This window comes from Myotis nattereri (assembly GCF_964212035.1).
Source record: "Myotis nattereri genome assembly, chromosome: 11".
Lineage (NCBI taxonomy): Eukaryota > Metazoa > Chordata > Mammalia > Chiroptera > Vespertilionidae > Myotis > Myotis nattereri.
In genome coordinates, this window is record NC_138086.1 from 68,296,832 (window position 1) to 68,311,634 (window position 14,803).

Here is a 14,803-nt window from a genome sequence, read left to right on the forward strand (position 1 = left end):
CTTGACCGGTCAAAAGTTTCCTGTTCCTTGTTTAAACCAATCATTCCTTTTTATATAACATCTCATGTCTAAAAAGTATAACAACACTTTCACTTCCAAACAGTTAGGGAAAGTTTTAACCATATCCCATTTGGATAGAATTCCAAAGAGTAAAATACTTAACAACTGAACGATCCAAGTCCATGGCTAACCTGCATGTTCTTCCGAAGTTTTAAATACTGATACAACACCTGGACTATTCTTAGCAATTATCTTGTTTTGCCTACCCAAAGTAGAACATTCTATAGACATTAATTTTAATTTTAATGTGGTACTATTTCTAATGCTTACAATGGTAGATATTCTAAAATTTACCTAATGTGAGCTTTTTCTCGTGCATATAGAATTTTAAGGCAAAAAAAACCCCCAACAATTAATTAATTAATGTCCAAGTTTTTCACTCTGTATTCTTCTTCTGTCTTTTCCCAATTTACACTTGTTCTTCACTATCTGATACAACAGCCACCAGCTACATGTGGCTATTGAGCACTTGAAATGTGACTGGTATGACTGAGGAACCAAAAATTTTAATTTAATTTAAATTTAAAATCTGAAGTTTGATTTGGTTATTGGAAAACATTTAATTACACGTGGAGCAATCTGGGTATGTGAATACTTTTTCAGGTGTGACATGAGATCTAAATGCAATCTGTATTTATATTTGTATATCTGATATATCTGTATATCTGATTAAGTATATCTGATGAAAATTTAGCATTAGAATTGAAATGTTGTAAAAGCATAAATTAAAAACTTGATGTCAAATACAGTGTGAAATAAAGAATATAAAATATCTCATTGGCAATTTTTGTGTATTGGTTAAGTGTAGAAATGATAATAATCTAGATATATTGGATTAAATAAAATGTATTATTAAAATTTAAAAAATAAAATAAACTTATTCTCAAAGGAAACATATACTACCTAAAATATAATATCCTAAAAAAAATTGTAGTATGTTTCCAAATGCCATTAAAAGTCAAAATATTGTTTTGTACATAAATTCCATATGTATCCAGCATTCAAACATCAAATCCCAGGGATATATAGAGCAATATTTCTATGTGTTACTTAGAATTTAAACAATTTTAAAATATTTTGTAAGGAAGAAAATGATTATGTGGTCAAATAGATTTGGGAAATCCTGATCAAAACAAAGTAAAACATTATGAAACATTTAAGCATCTAGAGAAAGAATTTAATAACAGACACATATCCATTAATCAAATTTAACAAATATTACCCTTTTAGAAACTAAATTTAAGAACTTTTTCTGTAGGGCCTTCTTTTAACCCCAGGAAGACAATGACATTAACCATTTACTGTAGACCTAGTTTTTGTTTTGGCATCTGTATTGTTTTGTGTTTGTTTGATTGTTTTTGTTAATCTTCACTGAAGGATATTTTTCCATTGATGTTAGAGAGAATGAAAGGGAGGGGGAGAGACAGAGAGAGAGAAACATCGATGTGAGAGAGACACATTGCTTGGTTGCCTCCTGCTGAAGCATCTATCTTATATAAAAACTGCTGTTTGACATTTTAACCCTGCTATTTTGGCTCCTGTAATGCTTGCTTGCTTAAATAATAAGGAAAATAAGACTACTCCCATTTCAGAGAGGCCATTAAACCCTCCCCAGACGAAGTTACCAGTGCTGGCACCTGGCCAAACCTTTGATTGAGGTCTCAAAGCCCCAGCACATAGGGGTTCTTTAAGAACTTGCAAAGGGGACCAGTACAGAACCCCATATTGGGAGACAAAGAGAATAAAAAAATATAAATACAGGAAACTTCCTGTTTGACTCCACCCAGAATTCTAGAGACATTTTTCTCTGGGCCCGCATGTAATCATAATAATAAATTTAACTCCATCTCTAAGCATTGCTTGATTCTTCTCCGATTTTCTGTAACACTGCATGCACCCCGACCAGGGTCTAGAATCAAGCCTGCAACTGAGGTATGTGCCCTTGACTGGAATGAAACCCAGGATCCTTTAGTCCGAGGAACAACTCTCTATCCACCTAGCCAAACCGGCTAGAGCTGTATTTTTTAAATGAAAAGCCTCCATTCTTCCAGCTTCTAAGATGCCACATTACCCATCCTGGTGTTTCCCTGATCACCCATTTCTGGTTCTCTTCTTCGTCCATTTGTCCTTGTATTAGTCCAAAGAAATAGAAACAAGAGATATACAGACATAGATTTATAGATTTATATATATTTACCATACATATATGTTATATATATGGTTTGGGGTTCTTTTTGTTTTTTGGGTGTTTTTACTATAAAGAATTGACTCCCCATATTATGAAGGCTGAGAAGTCCAAATTCTGCAGCTGGAGACGCAAGAGAGCCAATTGTATTGTTCAAATGTGAGTCCAGGGCCTGAGAACCAGAAAAGGCAAAGGTAGAAATTCCAGGCTCATCTGAGGCAGCAGATGATGAGATGTCCCAGCTCAAAGGCAGTCAGGTATAGAGAGAATTCCTTCTTACTCAGCCTTTCTCAGTGGACTGCATGATGCCTGCCCATTAAGGAGGGTCATCTGCTTTACTCAGTCTACTAATTCAAATTTAAGGTAGTAAAAGGCAACTCAGCCTGGCTAGAGCCAAGAATTCCTGAGGGGAAATGGTAGACAATGAAGCTGAAGTGAGGAATTAGAACATAAAGGGCCCTATGGGCCATGTTAAAGCCGATGGGGATCAAAGAAAGATTTTAAGCAGCAAAGTGACATGAATAAATGTGACTTTTGAAAGATAAAGATAGCTCTGGGTAAGCAAATGAAAAATGAGTCAAGGTCAAGAGTTGATGCTGAAAGGCTCAAGGAAGTAGCTTTAATAACAATCTCACTGATAGATAATGAGTGCCAGAGGGAATGTGGAAGAGAAAATAAGAGAGATTACACGTTTAAAAAAATGTAGTCAAAGATTATTTCCAATTTCTAGCTAGGTCAGTGAAGTTGATGATAATACTATTCATTTAGAAACAGGATAGAGGAGAGACAGTTAGAGGAAGGAAATGATGAGTTCTACTTTGGAAATGATGGATTGGCCTGTGTCTTTGGAACACTCAGGTAGAGACTGTTTAAAGCATTTTCTGGGCCTCTCAGTAGTTTGAGATAGAGTCAAGAAGTCTGACAACACATATAGGGATAAAAAATAGAGTATTAATTCAAGAGAGGAGGAGGGTTGAGAAACGTCTTACAGTAATAGGGTGAGTAGAATACATTTATAGACCTGAGGGAATAAATCAATAGAAAGAAAGAAATTAGAGATGGTGGGGCCAGGGAAGGCACAGGGAAGGGGGAAGGGGTAACAGCTCTCTCCTAATTAACTTTATATTGTAGTGCAATAAAGGAGAGTTGTCTTCCGAACATAAAACACAGACTTTTGAGTTAATTGGTAAATGCTTCCATGCAGATCACAAGCCATCTAGAAGAGATGGTAAACGGCTAAATTGAATTAGGCTCAACCAACCATTTCAATGGAACATTGTATGGTATGGAAAGAAAAACACTTGGCAAGACAGGACCCATGAGTCAGGAATAAGTGGTGTGTGGTGTGAGTCATGCATTTAAGATCAATAAAGAAGCTGGCTCTGCTCCTGAGGTTATTAGTTCTGAGTTCCCCGCCCCCCTAGTCACCCAGACTTAACGCTATGCTGCGGGCCTCCTCATTCGCCCTTTCATTTCAGGCTGCTGGTTCCAGAATTCAGCTTTGGTTCTCGCACGAATCTTCCTTTTCATTCCCATGGTGTAACCCAACTGCTCCTTCTTAGGGAAGACTCCTTCTGCCTTCAGACTTCACCTGAACCCCCTCCCCCGCAACCCAAACAAGGCAGGGGGAGGAGAGGGAAGACAGGTGAAGGGTAAAGAAAACAGCTTTGTAAGTCAGCCATCATGTCACTGCCCACTTGATGAAGCCCAACTCCTGAGTGGACACTCGAGGCCTCAACGATTTAGCCCCATCCCATCATTCCAGTTTTATATCTTCTACTCCCAACATAAATTCCCCATTCTAGCCAAACCGACCCACTCAACTGCCCTGAAGTATTTCTCCCATTTTCTTGGCTTTATTTTTCTTTCAATTCTTTCAACAAATACTCAGCAGAGAGAAGCCTTCCCTGACAGCCCTGTCTAGCACACCCCAGCCTCTCTTTTTTTAAATGAGATATGATTGACATTTAACATCATATTAGTTAAATATGGCGTACAATATAGTGATTTCATCTTTGTATATATTGCAAAATGATCACCACAGTAAGTCTAGTGAACATCCATAGTCATACACAGTTGCAAGTATTTTTTTCTTTTGATGAGAACTTTTAAGGTCTACTTCCTTAGCGACTTTCCAATATACAATACAGTATTGTTAACTATCGTCACTATGCTGTATATTACATCCCCATGACTTATTTATTTTATAACCAGAAGTTTTTACTTTTGACTCCCTTTACCAATTTCACCCACCCCCCACCTCTAGCAACTACCTACCTGTTCTCTGTGTATCTATGAGTTGGGTTTTTGGTTTTAGTTTTTGTTTCTATCACACAATATTAGTCCTTCTCTGTCTGACTTATTTTACTTAGCATAATGCCCTCAAGACCCATTCATATTATTACCAATGGCAAGATTTCATTCTTTATATGGCGGAATAATATTCCATTGTGTGTATATAGCACATCTTCTTTATCTCTTCAGCTATCAGAGGACATTTAGGTTGCTTCCAAATCTTGGCTATTGTAGCTGCAGTAGACATCAGGGCACATACATCTTTTTGTGTTAGTGTTTTATTTTCCTTCAGATTACTACCCACAAGTGGAATTGCTGGATCATATGATAGTTCTATTTTTAATTTTTTGAAGAACTTCCATAATGTTTTCCATAGTGGCTCACCAATTTACATTCTCACCAATAATGCATACGGTCTTCCTTTTTTCACATCCTCACCAACACTTTTTTGCTGTCTTTTTGGCGATATCCATTCTGACAGGTGTGGATATTGTAGCTTCGATTCTCATTTCCCTGCTGATTAGTGATGTTGGGCATCTTTTCTTGTGTCTGTTGGTGATCTGTGTGTCTTCTTTGGACAAATGTCTATTGAGATCTTCTGCCCATTTTTAAGTTGGTTTGTTTTAGATTTTTTACTATTGAGTTGTAAGAGTTCTTTGTATATTTTGGATATTAACCCCTTATCAGATATATGATTTGAAAATATCTTCTCCCATTTGGTAGGTAGCCCTTCATTTTTTTATGATTTCCTTTGCTGTGCAGAAGTTTGATCTAGTCCAACTTGTCTAGTTTTTAGTTTGATCTAATCCCACTTGTCTGCCTTTAATTTGCATAATACTTTTATTAAGCATATCAATATCTTATTAAAAGAAATTAAAAGAAAAAATAAGAAGCACATTTTCCATGGGATAGCCAAGAAATTTAATTAGTACAAAATATTTCTTTGTTGAGCAAGGAACCACTTATTTTTGCTTTTTTGCCTTTTTGTTTGCTGTTCCTTTTGGTAAAGGTGTTCATCCTTTAACCTGATTTATTTTCTACGTAGCATTAATTCTTCATGACATGTTCTTGTGTGTTTATTTACTTATTTACTATCTGATTTCTCACACTAACTTATAAGAACAAGGCTATTTGTCTAATCCACTGCTATTTCCCCAATGCCTGAAACATCACTTTGTACATTATAGGCATCCAATATAATGGTTAAATAAATGAAATAAAATCTTGATTGAGTGCCTGCTTGTGCCAACCTCTTAGGTGCCGAGGATTAATAAGTAATTAAAACAAATGTAATTCCTAAAATCTCAAAACATGTAATTTAGAAGGGCAGACAAAAAAACACAAGTGTTGCTAAAAATCAATAGCTATTTACAATGAGAAGTGCTATGAAGGAAAAGAGCCAGGCATTATAGCAGGCATTAATTTTAGATTGGGTAGTTAAGAGAGGTCACTTTGATGGGTGGCATTTAAGCTGAGATGTAAAGAACGAGAAAGACCTAGTCAAGCTAACAGTAGGATGGAAAAGAGTTACAAGCAGGGACAAGAATATGAGCAAAGCGCTCTAGGATATTTTGCATTCACTCCTGACATTTTCCTCTGCTGGGATGCTAGTTTCCAGCCAAGATTTAGAGATGTTTAAAGCTAGAATAATCATAGAGGCCATCTAACCCGCCCTCCTCTCATTTTACAGAAGAAACTACAAGTACGTTCTCTTTGTTAGGGATTTTCAAAGTCTTTAAACCAGCGGTTCTCAACCTGTGTGTCGGGACCCCTTTGGGGGTCGAACGACCCTTTCACAGGGGTCGCCTAAGACCATCGGAAAACACATATATAATTACATATTGTTTTTGTGATTAATCACTATGCTTTAATTATGTTCAATTTGTAACAATGAAAATACATCCTGCATATCAGATATTTACATTACGATTCATAACAGTAACAAAATTACAGTTATGAAGTAGCAATGGAAATAATTTTATGGTTGGGGGGTCACCACCACATAAGGAACTGTATTAAAGGGTCGCGGCATTAGGAAGGTTGAGAACCACTGCTTTAAACGGAGATTGAGAGAAGCTAGATGTCCTGTGGGAAGTCAGCAAGCCAGCGGGGCTAAGTTCAGAAGCCAATCTTCATGACTTCCCATCCAGTGGCTTCATCATTCAGTCATCTAATTCAACATGCTAATAATACTGATTTCTACTGAGAAATTACCACATGCCGGGCATTGTTCTAAGCACTTCATGTATATGAATACATTTAATCCTCACAATCACAAAGGCAAGAGATATCATCATTATCCCATTACAAATCAGACAGTTTAGAAACAACGAGATTGAGCAACAGGCCTGAAGTTGCACAGCTGGTGACAGAGTCATCCACCCGGACTCCAGAGCGCACTCTCTCTGTCCGCGTGCCTCTTTCTGTGATACAGTTTTTCATCCTACAAGTGGATGTATCATTTCACAAGAGTGGTTCTTGCTAAAATTAATGTAGCATCTTGTACAATTTACACCTCATTAAAATGTGACAGCAAGATCATTTATAAACTACTTAATTTAGATAGAATTCCTGATTACTGACATGATGAAGGCAAGGTCTATGGGCAGAGCAATCCTCTACCAAAAATAAACCGATACTAAAGCAATTTTCAGATATTTTGCTTCATCTGCTTTTTCACCCATTCCACAGGCCGAGCCAACACACACACAGTTGCCTCATGGAGCAATGTGGTTTTGGAACCCTCCCTATCTGTAGCTCACACCGTACACACCGGTGAAGCCTGGAACCGCTCTCTGCTTTGTTGAGTTGAGGTCAGACTGACCCCGGAGGTTATCAAAACATGGATTCAAAAACTCATTGAGAATACTCTTTTGTTTAGCAGTTCTAAGTAATTTAATCCAAAAGGTCTGAACCATCTGGTTCTTCTCCTACAACATGGCTTGAGTTTTAATAGCTATCCAGGGCTTCGAATTTTTTTTCCCAAGGAAGATGAGTCATCAACACTATAAAATCTGAAGGTGATTTTATAACTTTTTGCAAGTCCACATGCTATATATCTTTTACAAACACACAAAAGTTGTAGTTTAAAATGAAAGCCCTGCCGAAACCGGTTTGGCTCAGTGGATAGAGCGTCGGCTTGCGGACTGAAAGGTCCCAGGTTCGATTCCGGTCAAGGGCATGTACCTGGGTTGCGGGCATATCCCCAGTGGGAGATGTGCAGGAGGCAGCTGATCGATGTTTCTCTCTCATCGATGTTTCTAACTCTCTATCTCTCTCTCCCTTCCTCTCTGTAAAGAATCAATAAAATATATTTTTTAAAAATAAAATAAAATAAAAGCCCTAAGACGCTGCTTATATTTTTAAACTAATCAAGCAACTTTACATTTTAAGACAACTACATTACTTAACAACATTAGTTAGACTTTCCAAATTCATCAACATAAGGCTTTCTCTGTATGCCTTGTCAAATTACACACATACGGGAAAAAAAAAAAAAAAACACACACACAAAAAAAAAACTTGCTTTTTCATGGAAAATGGTCTTTGCCAACCCTCCCACAAGCTCTGAGTTTGACTGATAGTGTATGAGCCCTAGCATCTGCTAACTAAACAGCCTTTCCTCATCACTAAGTGGTATTAAGAAAAATTATTATAAAACAGAACCTGACTTGTTTTCATGAGTTGATGTAACTGGATCAAAAAGCAAGCCTACAGTTTAAATGTGTTTTCCAAGTTCAAATTGTATCCCATTCCAGATTGCTGTTTTTAATTATTTCTTCAAAACATCAGGCAACCTAAATGTAGAAATTTCCATTTATTTTAAAAACTAATACTTCCAAATTTTTAAATAAAATTAAATCCAACTCACATTATATTTTTCTGCTTCTACACCTCTGTTTCTCAATTCCCTGAGAATTAGTTGACCAGAGAAGCCACCAAACTAAATCCCATTTTAAAACTTTGATTTAAAAATTAACTTTGCAAATCTATTGCAAAAATAAGCTTAACAAAATCAACTGTTCAGGACATGAGTGTTAGAATCATTGATTTCTAGTTTTACACTATTCTATAAATACACTCTTTTATTACCTATGCATTTTTTAAAGTATGTTTTTATTTATTTCAGAGAGAACAGAGAGGAGAGGGAGAGAGGGACAGAGAGAGAGAAAAAGAGAGAGAGAGAGTGAGAGAGAGAGAGAGAGAGAGAGAGAGAGAGAGAAACATCAATAGTCTGCTTCCTGCATACCCCTAGCAGGAATCAAGCCCACAACCCAGGCATGTGCCCTGACCAGGAATCAACCCAGCAACTTCTTGGCTTATGGGTTGATGCTCAACTGCTGAGCCACACCAGCTGAGCTACCTATGCATTTTTAATGGACATTACCAATTTATTATGTTGAGGAAAATTTAAGAATATCTCCAAAAATAATGCTGTGCTTTAATATCATATCAAAATTCAGTCATTTTAAAAAGAAACACAATTACTCATATTTGTTTAAGTGTAGTACAATTAAACAGATATATAATGGTTTTTTAATTATTGTTTTTGTCTCAAGAGTAAAATATTCATTCATATATATATATATATATTGCATTTCCTTAGAATTCTCCAGAAGAAAAACAAAATGATAGAGGGGCTATAATTCTAACCAACGATGTAGGGAAACCAGGTTCTGGTTGCAGAGTTATAGTTATGTGACTTTGGGGATGTCATTTAATTTCTGAGATCCTCAGCTGTTCCTCCTGAAAAAGGCAAAAACTTAACACAGAAGTCTTGTTCTTTTCTAGCGCCTGTGTGAGCACTCTGGCAGACTCTGTAAGTCTTATATCCCCAAGGGCCTCTACATCATTCCACATGGAAGTGGAGGGGGGAAACCCGGCTGGAAGAAGGGACCGGAAGCAGGATCGTAACCCATGACATGATATTGAGGCACGATAGCAAGAAGCTAGGAAAATTCCTGGGCGGGTGGAATGAGAAAGCTGAGACAAGAAATTTAAGGCCAAACAATTTAACCAGTTTAGGGCCAGCTAGTGAATCACAAGGCCTTATCTTCCCTAACCAAGGGCACTTGAGAGCAAGTGGTTTATACCTCTCCTCTCTGCCTAGAGATTAAAGAGCTTAAATCACCCTGGTCAGGGAAATAGAGAACAGAGACCCAATTCGTGCCATTTGTGGCCACTAAACCCAAGGATGGATGAAGTCAGGGGAACGAATAACAAAACCCAATTACAGACAGACAGACCCAAGATAAAAGCAAAGCAGTGAAGCTGACCGGAGGATGATCCCAAACTCCCTCATACACTCATTTTGAGGCATCGGCATATTTAAAACGCACCTAGAAAGCTGATGAATATTCTGCTGAAACCCTCCCCTAAGATTCTGGCCCCCAGAAGAGAGATTAAAAACCCCTCAAGACAAATGATGCTGGGCAGGCTCTCTCTGGAGCACACCCATGCCTGTTCTTAGGCATGGACTTTTTTTTTTTTTAATCATTCAAGAGAAAAGTCCACAGGGTCATCCTTTTTTAAAAAAAAATATATATTTTTTTTTTATTGATTTTTTACAGAGAGGAAGGGAGAGGGTTAGAGAGATAGAAACATCGATGAGAGAGAAACATCGATCAGCTGCCTCCTGCACGCCCCCTACTGGGTATGTGCCCGCAACCAAGGTACATGCCCTTGACTGGAATCGAACCTGGGACCCTTGAGTCCACCGGCCGACGCTCTATCCACTGAGCCAAACCAGTTAGGGCCACAGGGTCATCCTTTAATAAGAGCAGAGCTTGTGCAACAGAGCAGAGGAGCACAGACTTTTGGGTCAGATGAGCCAGGCTTTAAATAAATGCACTTCACAGTCGACATGTCAGTTTGGGGAAGTAATGTTCCAAATGGAAATAGATAGAGTATATCCTATCGTATTAGGCTTTTCTTACTGCTGCTGTAACAAGTTTCCACAAATTTAGTGGCTTAACACACAAGTTTATCTTGCAGTCCTGGAGGTCAGAAGTCTGAGCAGATCTCAGTGAGCTGAAATGAAGATGTCGTCAGGGCCGCATTCCTTCTGGAAGCTCTAAAAAGAATCCACTTCTTTTCCTTTTCCAGCTTCTAGAAACTGTCGGGCATGACATGACATTTTTACTTTCTTTCTTCTAAACTCTAAAGATCCCCACAAGACTTGCCACCAGGGGGCAGCAGGCAGTGGCAGCTCGTCCTGGGCAAACCCCCTGATCCTGTCTCCACAGCCCCCCTTTTCTCTGAATTTCCCGTGACCTAACAGCATGGCTCACTTCTTCCCTGCAATCTTTCTAGGGAACAAAGCAGAGGACCACCTAGGCTCTCTCCTGGTGCTTCTTCTACCCTAGGACCTTCCCCAGCTTTAATAAACTTACTCTCAAAATCACCTGGACTCATATTGTGAAATCTTTCCTGCACGAAGGCAAGAACCCACACACAGCAGGCCGGCCCGAGGCGGACCCACTCTGCGGGCCTAGTCCCCATCCGTGACAACATCAGAAAGTTATATTTAAAATGCAAAAACTGCCCGTGGTTTTCACTGTCCCGAGCAACATCCCCAGTAATTCTACATGTTTCTGACATTCTGAAATGGGTTTTTCCAAAAGGAAGTCTAAAACTTCAAGTATTCCAACATAAACTCTTCCCCATAAGTTTCGAGTTTGGTTAGGGAGATGAGGATGTTGAATGTTTTAAAAAGCAAGGGCTGAGAGGGCTGAAATTGCCCAAGGTCATGCTACTAATAAATGGCTGATGCAGGATATGTACCCAGTTCTCCAGAGAAACTGAGCCTGGACTGGTTTGTTTGTTTTTTTATCACTATTTTATCAAATTGCAAAACCTTTTAATATCATATCAAACATATGATATTTGATGAGAAAACATATAAGTTCATAGCCTGTCATAACTGTTGAAGTTTCTATGTACAAGTCTCTGTTAGACCCTGGGTCAAATTATGAGACGTTTGCTGACTCTGAGTGTTTTGGATCTTTATTAGTTGGCATTTTTGGTCTCTTTGAATTGGGAGATGGAAGAGCATTAAACCAGGGTTCCTTTATGTACTGACTTCTTAAATACTCCCTTGCTTTTTATCTGTTGCAGTTGTGTGTGGGATTTTTTTGTTATTGTTGTTGTTTATTTTGGTTTTGCTTTTTTACTGCAACCAACAAATCTTTTCTGGCAAGGCAGAATGCCCTTTTTTTTAAATATATTTTTATTAATTTCAGAGAGAAAGGGAGAAATAGAAACATCAATGATGAGAGTATCATCCATTGGCTGCCTCCTGCACGCCCCCTACTGGAGATTGAGCCTGCAACCTGGGCATGTGCCTTGACCAGGAATCAAACCATGACCTCCTGGTTCATAGGTCGACACTCAACCATTGAACCACACCAACCGGGCAGGAATGCCCTTTTAAATAGGCTGATGACTGGCAGTTCTAATCCAGGTGTAACAAGGCCAATTGGTTTATTAACTCACCCAATCCCTCTCAAAGTACCCTCCTGCGTAGCAATCTTGCAATTAGACATGATCAGGTGATAAAGTTCTAGCTTAAAATACATCAATGCAAGTCTTGACACTGGAGTCTTGGGGAAGACTTTCCTAATAAAAATAGACAACCTGCCCTAACTGGTTTGGCTCAGTGGATAGAGTGTCGGCCTGCGGACTCAAGGGTCCCAGGTTCGATTCCGGTCTAGGGCATGTACCTTGGTTGCGGGCGCATCCCCAGTGGGGGGTGTGCAGGAGGCAGCTGATGGATGTTTCTCTCTGATAGATGTTTCTCTCTCTATCCCTCTCCCTACCTCTGTGTAAAAAAATCAATAAAAATATTTAAAAAAAATAGACAACCTTTTTGCCTTCGACCACTGTGACTTTTCCCCTTATTTTGACCTGATAGCTGAACATGAGGCTGAAAATGGAGAAGCCATATTATAACCAGGAGACAATAAGCAAAAAGGTGCTAAGGGTTGTGGGGTAAAAACATAGAATTATTACATTTTTATTGACATTGTAGAGGGGCAGCCTTACATTGTCTTCCTCTGGACTTTGTTTTATAAAAAACAAATAGGACCTTATTTCTTTAATCCCCACAGTCAATTATGTTTTTTGATATCTTTATGGGCTCAGAACGCTCGCATCCCTGTTGCGTCTGCACACACTCCACCTCCACCTCCAATTATGGCATCAGCTGATGTCAGTCACAATAAGGCTCATGATTGGAGGAAGCCTGTTTGATGGGGGCAGTTATGCACCCCCATTCCTCGCCGCCCAGCTCCCTCCTCGCTGATTGCCATGTACCTAAAATCTGTTGCACCTTAAATGGCAATATATGTTTGAAGGAGAAATGAAAAACATTGTTTTCATTCTTATTTCCTACAGCTTTAATTTCTTCATTTTTTATTGTCATATTTATCTGATAGCTTCCAAATGTATGTATAGCCTCCATAAAATGAGATAGCCAACAGCTAATTATAAAAAATATTTCCTCAAAATATGGCTTCCATCATTCATGTAAGGTTCATAAAACCACTCTTTGAACAAACATTGTGAAAATAACTAGTTAAGACATAAATTCATACAAACCTGCAAAATTGCTCTTTCTGGTAACTGTGTAAGGTCACATTCAGTAATTTTAGCTGCAAAATAGTCTCCAGGCCGAATGTATTCAGCAGAAACGATTTCTTCAACAGCGCCTCTGCTTCTAATCCTGTTTCTCCATTTTTTCAATAGAACTTCATGTTTTAACAACTGCCATGAAAACAATTTAGAAATTCCATGAAATTGTTGTAAGGGTTAAATGAGATGATACATGTAAAGTACAAAGCTTGACACAATGATAGCACCTATCAAACATTATCACCATCAGTACATAAATTATCATTATCCAGAGCATTTTTAATATTCTCTGAACCACCGAAGCGTTATAGATCATTTCCATTAGTTGTCATACAACATTGGCACAGACAGCCACCTTGAACATGTGGTCCAGCCGGCCTTTGTGGTTCAGTGGTTAAGCATCCACCCATGCACCAAGAAGGTCACTGGTTTGATTACCGGTCAGGTCACATGCTTGGGTTGCAGGCTCGATCCCAGCAGGGGCTGTGCAGGAGGCAGTGGATCAGTGATGTGTCTCTCTCATCTATGTTTCTCTCTCTCCCTTTCCCTTTCTCTCTCTCTAAAATCAATAAAAATATTTTTTTTCCAAAAATGTGGCCCAACATCCTCTTTTATAAACAAGGAAGCTGAAGCCCAGAGTGTCAAATTTCTAAAAACAATAGGACCTGTATTTGCGGCATAAAGGGAGGGAGGTAGCACAGAAATTAAAAGGAGAGTCAGAAATAAAGAATTTGGGGATTTGCCTGGTTTATCATTACAGAAATTCCCAATTTTAACTTTCCAAACAGTCCTGAAAACTGCATAATAAAGGGAAAAGCCTTTAGGGTAAATAAGTGTTTGACCTCTTCACACACACACACACACACACACACACACACACACACTTTTGTGTTAATATATATACTTATCAGAGCCTAAGTAAGAGCAGGCGTTGGAAAGCCAGCACACAGAAATGTTCTCTTACTCTCCTCCCAGCACACACCCGCCATCCTCACTCCACCTAGGTGCAGGCAGAATGCTTGTGAGGGCAAGGAATCACACAGCTGAAAGAAAACGTCTTATCTAGACACCTAATTAACTGCACTATAATCCACAGCCACATTAAGGATAATGCTATTATTTTATATATAATAGGCATTATTATATCGTAACTAGAGGCCGGGTGCACAACATTCGTGCACTCAAGGTTCCTCAACCCGGCCTGCGCCCTCTCGCAGTCCAGGAGCCCTCGGGGCCTAAACCGGAATTCGACATCCTTAGCACTGCCCCAAGAGGTGGGAGAGGCTCCTGCCTCCGCTGCTGTGCTCTCCAGAACGAGCCAGGCTCAGGGCTTCTGGCTGAGCGGCTCCCCTTGTGGGAGCCCACTGACCACGAGGGGGCAGCTCCTGCATTGAGCGTCTGCCCCCTGGTGGTCAGTGTGTGTCATAGTGACCGGTCTTCTGCCGTTCGGTCAATTTGCATATTAGCTTTTTATTATATAGGATATATATCTACTGTGTGCAAAACATTGTGCTCAGTGTATGGCGATGCTTAAAAGAACAATCCTGTCTGCTCTTAGGAAAGTTCAGTTTCTGGGGAGTAGACAGGGGCTGATTGGTCTTGTACAGTTACCTACTTCCCCGTTAGACAAGC

General features: G+C 39.1%; 1 protein-coding gene across 1 annotated transcript in view; it reads right to left on the minus strand.

Annotated features, from left to right (window-relative positions):
- Positions 1 to 14,803, minus strand: part of FBXL13 (F-box and leucine rich repeat protein 13) — a gene marked incomplete at both ends in the record, with an annotated part of 152,915 nt that overhangs the window by 108,341 nt on the left and 29,771 nt on the right. The window contains one exon of the mRNA XM_081102001.1: positions 13,139 to 13,303. Within this exon, the coding sequence (XP_080958127.1) occupies positions 13,139 to 13,303 (165 nt within the window). The remainder of the gene's footprint in view (positions 1 to 13,138; positions 13,304 to 14,803) is intronic.